The sequence below is a fragment of the Nesoenas mayeri genome (genome assembly GCF_963082525.1).
Source record: "Nesoenas mayeri genome assembly, chromosome: Z".
NCBI lineage: Eukaryota > Metazoa > Chordata > Aves > Columbiformes > Columbidae > Nesoenas > Nesoenas mayeri.
The window spans coordinates 59,217,815-59,226,116 of record NC_137542.1 but is presented as its reverse complement, the minus strand read 5'-3'; the positions used below and the strand labels follow the sequence as shown (position 1 = coordinate 59,226,116).

The 8,302-nt window shown below is 37.8% G+C and overlaps 1 protein-coding gene across 1 annotated transcript in view; it reads right to left on the bottom strand.

The window, feature by feature from the left end:
- Window positions 1–1,624: 1,624 nt before the first annotated feature.
- MTMR12 (myotubularin related protein 12) overlaps window positions 1,625–8,302 on the bottom strand; it is a gene marked incomplete at its 3' end in the record, with an annotated part of 35,487 nt that continues 28,809 nt past the window's right edge. The window contains exons 11-16 of the mRNA XM_080362253.1: window positions 7,787–7,865; window positions 6,060–6,130; window positions 5,033–5,205; window positions 4,110–4,277; window positions 3,040–3,201; window positions 1,625–2,200 (exon numbers count right to left, since the gene is read on the bottom strand). Coding sequence (XP_080218379.1) covers window positions 1,625–2,200; window positions 3,040–3,201; window positions 4,110–4,277; window positions 5,033–5,205; window positions 6,060–6,130; window positions 7,787–7,865 — 1,229 coding nt within the window. The remainder of the gene's footprint in view (window positions 2,201–3,039; window positions 3,202–4,109; window positions 4,278–5,032; window positions 5,206–6,059; window positions 6,131–7,786; window positions 7,866–8,302) is intronic.

The window sequence follows — 8,302 nt, the reverse complement described above, 5'->3', positions numbered from 1 at the left end:
AAACACTACATACTCAAGTATTGTCCTTGCACTACTAAGACTTAAGGCAATCAAGAGTTAGGAAGCTTCAGTTTGGCATAGTTGCATTAAGCTCTCCCCCCTTCTGCATTAATACATTTATTTTAACACATTAGAATTTATTTTTAGAGGCCTGCTGATAAATTTTTGCTATACATGTTCATATATTAATACAACCCAGTGTAAAGTGAGTTAATCAGTAACCCAGTTTAATATCCCCAGTTACACTGAGCTGATCTAGTTTAAGCAACGGTTTCTTCAACAGCTAAATTCTCCAGCACAGATCTCTAAATTGGTACCAGAATAAAGAAAACATTCAATGTCTGCTCTCTTACTGTAACTGATTTTATGACTTGCATCCATTCTTGGAGTTTTCTAGAATTTAAGGGTTCAAAACAGATTTGACGGTCAAATAGTATTCAGCTTTACAAAGGACAATTATTTGCAGTAAAAATACTTAATATATAAACATAGTAGATCAAAGTCAACAGGCATTTCTTTATGGCTTTTTTCACTGAGGTACTGTTATAACATCCAGCAAGAGGATGCAAGCATTCATTTACATGGTGTGAATGCCACATTCATAGACTGCACCACCAACAAGTGGCAACAGACTGCACATCCAGCTTCACAGGAGGATTACAGAAAAAGAGTCTTCCCTTCTACGTGGAGGGTCTCAGTGCAAGCTACAGAAAGCCTCAAAGGCAACGGGCGTAAAGGGGGAAAGACAAAATTAAAGTCTCACTCTCTTAAAAGGAGAAAAAAAATACTCATGGCAAGTTAGAATCTTACAGTTAGGCCATTTCTTGCAATTAATAGCAAACATTTGGGACTTAACATTCCAAGGCAGGAAGGGCATATAGCACAGCAGCCACACAGTAAGACCTGAAATGTGTAGTTAAGCTCTTGCATCTGATCCTTAGCTAAGTGCATGCACAGGCTTAGAGCAGCCAAGCTGCTGTTATAACAAGCCGAAGATGAACACAGTCTGAAAAGATGAGGCTGACAGGAACGTGACTTCAGCTGATGCCACAGTAGACAGAAAATTCTGGGTGAGCACAAGTTTATTCCTCAGCTGTAAAAAGCTTATTTGTGAATGCACATTTAGTTGCATCTTTCCCTGTTTTACATGGGCTGGGAGGGAAATGCATATGTATGAATAGTTCCTAGTCACAGTACTTACAATTTTAGTGCTCTTAGCAGAAGGAGATGTTTTATGTCAAAATACAAATTGTTGCTGTATTTAGTATTCCACATTTACATCATTCATGTGAGAAAATAAGGCGGTGTGATTGCGGTGGTTTGTTGTGGTTTTTGGTTTTTGTTTTAAGTTGCCATATGGCTACTGCAGCCTAGAGCTCTGTTTTTATTACACCTATGCTAAAAATGTGCTTCTGCAATAAATACTATTAGAGTGACATGGTAGTTCAAAATACGCTCAGTTAATCATGGCAACTAGTTCTTCCTAACCAAGTCTTTTTTTAACCCCAAAACACCATTAGATAAGCTGCAGATGCTTGTGTGAGTTCCTTATATGAGGATACAGCACAACATTTAAAACTCAGAGCTTAGCCACATACAACTGATACTTTAATTTATATACACTTTATGAGATATCACCACTTGGGTCAACAAACTCATCATCCCTCTTGACCAAGTCATCTTCATCTTCCAAGTCTTTCCAGGTGCTAGTGGGTAAAGCTGGTTTGATAGACTGTCTCTGAAGTAAAGCAAATGGAAACAAGGATGACAAACGGGCAGAATTTCTCAGCAGTGGAACAGAATGTACACCTACAGAAATAGCTTGACTATGTTCTTCATCCATTTTCACCTGCAAGCTCTGCACTTCCTCCATCAAGTCCAAAATCTTGGCAGCTGTAGCTATTGTACCACCACCATGAAGCTGGGCTTCAGGAATCCACCGTAAATACCGTTGTGCCCAGACTTTGATTTCGGGGCCATCGATGCGAGGTAACAGAAGACCGTGATAGTCAACAGGTTTACTATGCCAGCTATCATAAAATTCCCTGAAGCTATTTGGAGGTTCATCTGAAGAATTTATGAATTTGCCAATTCTTTTACCCAGAATGTTTTTAATTAAATGATCTGTTTCCTCCCTGAAAAATCCTCTCTTTGTGGAAGATTTTGTTGGTGCCAATGGCAAAGAAAGTTGCCGTTGATGCTTTAAGAGGAAAGAAAAGAAAAATTTACTGGGATAAGTATTGATGGGACTTTAAAAGACATCTTAAGAGAAATAAAAACATAACTTGGATTCAGAACGTACTTGCAAGCAATGAAGTCACTTCAACACAGCCACTACTTTGCTATATCATCTAAACCTGTTTGTCTTCAATGGCTAACATACCAAATACCCATACAGCATGCATAATATTCCCAGATACCTTCCCTGCACTGTAACTATAGCAATTAAGCAACAATGCAAGTATTACCAACTTCCATGTTTAGTTTAAGCTAGCCACATAAATCAAGGAGTGCTTAGAAGTTTTTATCCAGTGGTTCCTCATTGCCTCCCACCATGTAAGAGTTCCCTGATTAATGCTGTAGATCATGCTGACAGTCTCAGAGTGCTTTGTACAGAACAGAGTTTACCAACAGGGATATTTCAACAGAAGGAGGCTATCCCAAACAAACTTTTCTTACTGAATTGGTGCTACTGTCCAGTAATGAGATTGCCAACCCTGTAATCCTCCACACCCTAGACAGTTTTTGTTGGTGGTGGTCACTCTTCCCCACTCTCCAAGTACAAGCAAACACTCCAGTTACACTCGCACAAAATTAGGAAGGTCATTATAAACCTCCTATGTATTTCAGTTAGGCACTCCATGGAACAACAAATTAAGCTCACTCCAAACACATCAGTGTAGCTCACCTGGATGTTAAGCGCCATGAGTTATCACTACACTTGCACAAAAGTATGAAGAAAAACAACCTGAGTTCACAGCTATGATGTGTACAATACTTTTATCATTTAAAAAAGTAGTTAAGCAGCACATAACTTACTTTGAATCGTGCAGTTTTCCGTTGACTTTTTTCAGGTTTTGGCTTCTCTGCATAAAGAGGGTTGTTCAGGAAAGCCTGGGCCTTGGGGTCAAACTGCACAGACCAGTCCCACACAGTAAGAAATCTGAAAGGACCACTTTGTGTCTTGAGGCTTTCACCACTCTGCCAAGACAAACAGCTCACTATTAATACTGCTAGAAAGGAATTCTGACCAAGTCAAGGTGAAATTAAGAAACCGGCTTTTCAGAGAAGAGACCAAAGAGTTGCAACAACACTCATGATTTCTATGTATTCAACAGATGAACATTATCAGGTTTGAGTACAGACACAAAAGCTATTTCTGTATTACTCTAACATCAGACAGTCTTTCATTTCAACAGTGCAATTACACTTTACCAGGAATACTTTTCCCAGTTGAAAATAAAATTAAATAATCTAACAACAAAATAAAGTTTTGAATATTGGGCAGGATATAGAGTCCTTCAAACGCAAGGGGCATGTTATGATTGTGGAATAAACCACTCCAAACTTCAAAGTTAACTGCAGTTATGCAGTGCCACCAGTTTAAGTTTTATGATAAATACTTTATTTATAAGCAAGACAGTGATTTTTGCTTTTTTTTTTGTTGTAAGTCTCTGTGCAGCCTTGCAGAGGATACTCCCACTGCTTCCATTGACCCAATGTAAATCAACATCCAGGAAATGTTGATTTTGGAACAGAACAGAAAATACTACACAAGAATTTTGTAGATAACTTACTCTGCAGGACAGCAGGATATCCCTCGTAGGTTGAGGAATTACATTTTCATAGAAAAGCAACAAACATGAACCCACATCCACACATTAGGAGTAATATGTTCCCAAGTCACTTTCCTTTGTCATCATAAACTCCTAAGTCCTGAACTTGCCTCCTTACACGCAAAGCCACACTCATTTACCCTTCAAGGCACCACATTTCAAGTAAGCATGGAAATATGTGCTGCTAGGGAATAATTTTTTTTTTAGTACCCCTCACTTATTGGTCAAACATGTTCTCCAACACATTGTATCCAGCAAATAACTAATGCTTACCGTATTAGTGTCTTTTTGGTGTTGTGAGTTGAAGAAGAAAGTACTAAAAATAGGCACATAGAGGCTGTCTGACAAGACAGTTAAGTAAGTTTCTGTGAACTCAAATGCTGGAGGATACTGTTGTACCAACTGCCAAACACAATTTAGCAGGAGCAGAAAAACAGGAGCCTAAGTAAAGAAGATACTGCATCAGTTTCAGAAAAAAAAAAAATGTTCCACCATGCAGATAATTCATTTAATAGCATTTAGTTTCTCCAAATATTAAGGAAAGCAACCTGGTTAACTACAGAACTGCTGCATATAACTTTGGCTGAACCCTGAAGAAGAATCATCTGAGCTATGCTTGGCCAATTGTTGACAGAAGAGATGAACACTTGCTAACCTGAATTTGCACACATTAACTAGCTATGAAAGTTGCGGCTATGCAGCCTTTTAAAGTTGGCAAAACAAAACTAGTTTATAGCAATTCTTGATTAGAACTAGTCAGTTTGCACTTATGATTTCTATTCTGTATAGCAATCTGATCTATTTCCAAAATACAAACAAAAATGGAAAGGTGTGACGGCAACATTTAGCAAGACGTCATAAAATGACACTCTAGATATGACAAGAATGGGCCACTCAAGTTATTTCTACTACTACCATTTAATGCAGTTTAAAAGGACATGAGATACATGCCTTTTGAAAGACCACAAGATTGAATAGGAAATTTTACATTTGTTCTGTTTAGTTACGAATACATTGCTGAACTCTAAACACCAAAAACAGTGACACTGTCCAAAATATCAGCACATAAAACAAAACATAAAATTAAACATCCTCAGGGTGATTGGAACTTCTGGACGGACATCTAATTCCCTATTTACACAGAGTAATCTTTTAAACATTAAGCAAGGAAAGTAATAAAAAAACCCCAAACATACCTCTTCTTTGTCACTCTTATGTAAGTGGTTACAACGATCCAAAAAGCCATGTCCTCCAATTACCCACTCCTTCTGAATAAGGCTCTGAAACCCTGCCTTTGTTCTGCTGTGTGAATCCATCATCACTTGAACCAGACTAGATATTACACAGCACAGATCAGTGGCGCTCTCTTCTACAGAAAAGAGCAGAAACCACATTGTCTGCTAAGCCATTCCTAAAACTTTGGGTAAGAAAGCAAAGTATTTCTAGTTTCAGAAAAACAAAACTGTATTTCAAGATGAGAGAAGCACACAATTTCTTGCAAGTGTTACAGCATAAGAGAAAAGTTAATCCATGTTTCCAGTACTTCCCTTTGTAAAAATGTAAGGTTTCTTGTCCACTTACAGTATGATAATGCCCTGTAGAAGCATCTCTTCCCCATGCTAGCTTCCCCGAATGCCAGTGTGTGGGGAAAAAACCCCGATCAAAAACCTAATCTGAAAATAGCTTAATAGTTAACACTGAGTTTGTTTTTTCACCTGGTTACTTCAATCAATCTAGGAAACTAAACTGCTGAAGGTGTGTACAGTAAGTGTATTCTTTCATGTATTATTAGCAAAGAGACTACATAGTATTCAGAATGTATCTAGAACATAAAAACCTCTTTTTAGAAAGTTCTAATGCTCCGTGTTCTTTCTGCAGGTATCCCTCCCCCACCTCACCTTAAAGCAGAGCAAAAGGTCTAGGAGGTCTTCAATAAAATAAGTTAAGAAAGAGGAGTGCAGAAACAGCAGGTAGCATGACACTCCTGACAATTTATCAGCAGCTTTCTCATTTATAACTTATTTGTCTTAGCCTGGGACTACACTTACTGTGGTTTATTTAACTACAGGAAGCATTTCCAGGAGTGTGAGAGATATAAGTGTCTGGTACTCTATGAATTTTACCAGCCTCTACCATAATTATAGACTCATATCTTAGGCTACATCTAAAGAAATTCTAAAGAAATTTTTAAAAATACATAGGATAATCTCATTAAATTCTTACCTATAAGGAGAACGTTTGTATGCTGTCTCTCCAGACACTCAGCAACTTCTATTGCTTTCTTCAAGACTCGCCTGTTGTGGTACAGGCAAAGATAAGTGAACATTTTCATAGCATTTTTGCAATTAAGTTTCTTACATTGGTTTCCCCTAAAAGGGACTGGAATGTCATACTTGACTAATCATTAAAACCACAAAAACCATGCTCAACGTGGGTAAGTGAACAACTGTTTAGCCTCAAGAACAAACTTCCAAGAAGTATCTTTATTTGGCCATTGGTCATGCATTTCCAGTTGTTACCTCTGTACATCTGTAACACAGTGATTTATTCTGGATCAATAGCAGCCATCAGACACACACTCATATTATTAATACAACTGCTAAGAGACATATCTTTATCCTGGGAAGAGTCAACATCACCACACTTACGTTCTAACCCACTACCTACTAAGCTTCTCCCATAATCCAGTTTTAAGAGCCAGAGGGAAGGAGCAGCAGTCATATCTTGTAAATATGCAGTCAAAATTTATTCAGAGATTACCATTACACAAGGAACACTAAGTGGAATTGAAGACCACATAAAACCAGATGTAATGCTGTTGGTTTCCAGACCTACCTCTTCATAAAGCTGGTTCTTTTCAGCAGAAGCCTGCACACAAATTAGGATTCTTGCAAATGCTTAGGTCACTTATAGAAGCTGATAGTTTATTTCGTAAGTGTGGAGTTGTCAGATTCTTTGTTCTAGCATTACAATAGCTGACAAGGCATTCCTGCTAACTGTGAGAGCCAAGAACAGGCTGATACAGGAAGCAACTGGATCCAAGTATGGAAACGACCAGTCTCAAAACAACACTAAGGATAGGAATTTGGGCTGGCATTTACTTTAGACTGCTTGTTATCTGTGTTATATCAATGCTTTTCTCAACATATGATCTTCACTAGAACCTCACATTCAACATCCATTTAAATTCTGGATTAAGGAATGAATAACTATCAATATTTATTGATTGTTATTAAGACAAGAAAGAACTAAAGCTGACTGCAGAAGCACTTCATGGTAACAAGCTGATCACAGAATAGACTGGCTGACAAGAGAGCTAGCACAAAGTAGCACTGAAGCCAAATAAAAAGCCTCAACATTCCACTATAGCAAGCCTTAAGTTAGCCAGTGCCATTCCAACACTTACTCACTGTGGACTGCTGAGAGAAGAAAAAAGAACTTGAGGAACAATCAGGAGAGAAAGGGGACAAAACTGAGAACAACTGTCATTTTTAAATCTTTGGTGGGCTAACATCTTGAATACTTCAGTTCATCCCGTCCCTAAAGGACACTACAGAAGTAGAGAGTAGAGAGAAGAATGGCAAGACCAGTCAAAGACATGGAATAGGTTTCATGCAAAAAACAAATAGGATTCTTCAGTTTGGGAAGAAGGTGACCAAAGTGTAGGAGGGAAATTACTAGGATCTATAGTTTTAACAGTTTTGTTGGAAGAGTTGTAATTGGAATGATCGCTGCTTCTCCCATCCTTTATGTGGGAGTCTTTACATAAGCCTGCACTGTAAAAATACTGTCTCAAGTTGTAGAAATAAGATACATCAGTGGGACCATAAGTCTGTCTTAATTGTCTCTACTGCTGCAGGTAAAGAATGTCATAATATTTCAGGAAACTTTTAATAACAAATTTATTTTAGTAACAATTTGAAACCCAGAAAGTTACAGATACAGCAAACCTGATTATCTCTAGCCAGTTTGTGCTCTCCAGTAATGAAAACCATTTCACATCAGTTGCCCAGAAGTCTGTACTGTTATCTGAAAAAAAACAAAACAGCAGAACCCAGAAATTGGTTTGTTCACATACATGTGGTGCTAATTAACAGCCATCCATTGTATTACTCTTCACTTACGAACTGCTATGAAACAACCAATACCAAGGAGTCAGTAAATGCTCATCACTGTTGAAGTCAATACCTTGTAACTAAATGAGGAAGTGAAGTAGTCCTACAAAACACCAGTAAAATTTTATAGCAGCATAGGGCTTTTAGAAGAAGTATGCTGTCGGTTCATAGCAACAAAAACAAGTAAATAAATCTGTTGACAAAATGGGAACAGAAAAGAAAAGTAGTTTAATCAGAGGAGATGGTTCTCCCAAGTTCCGGTTGCCTTGACTCTAAACATGATCTATATAAACCTTATCATAAGGAGACTGGATTTTGACAGTCATTATCATTATAGTCAGAAACAGGAAT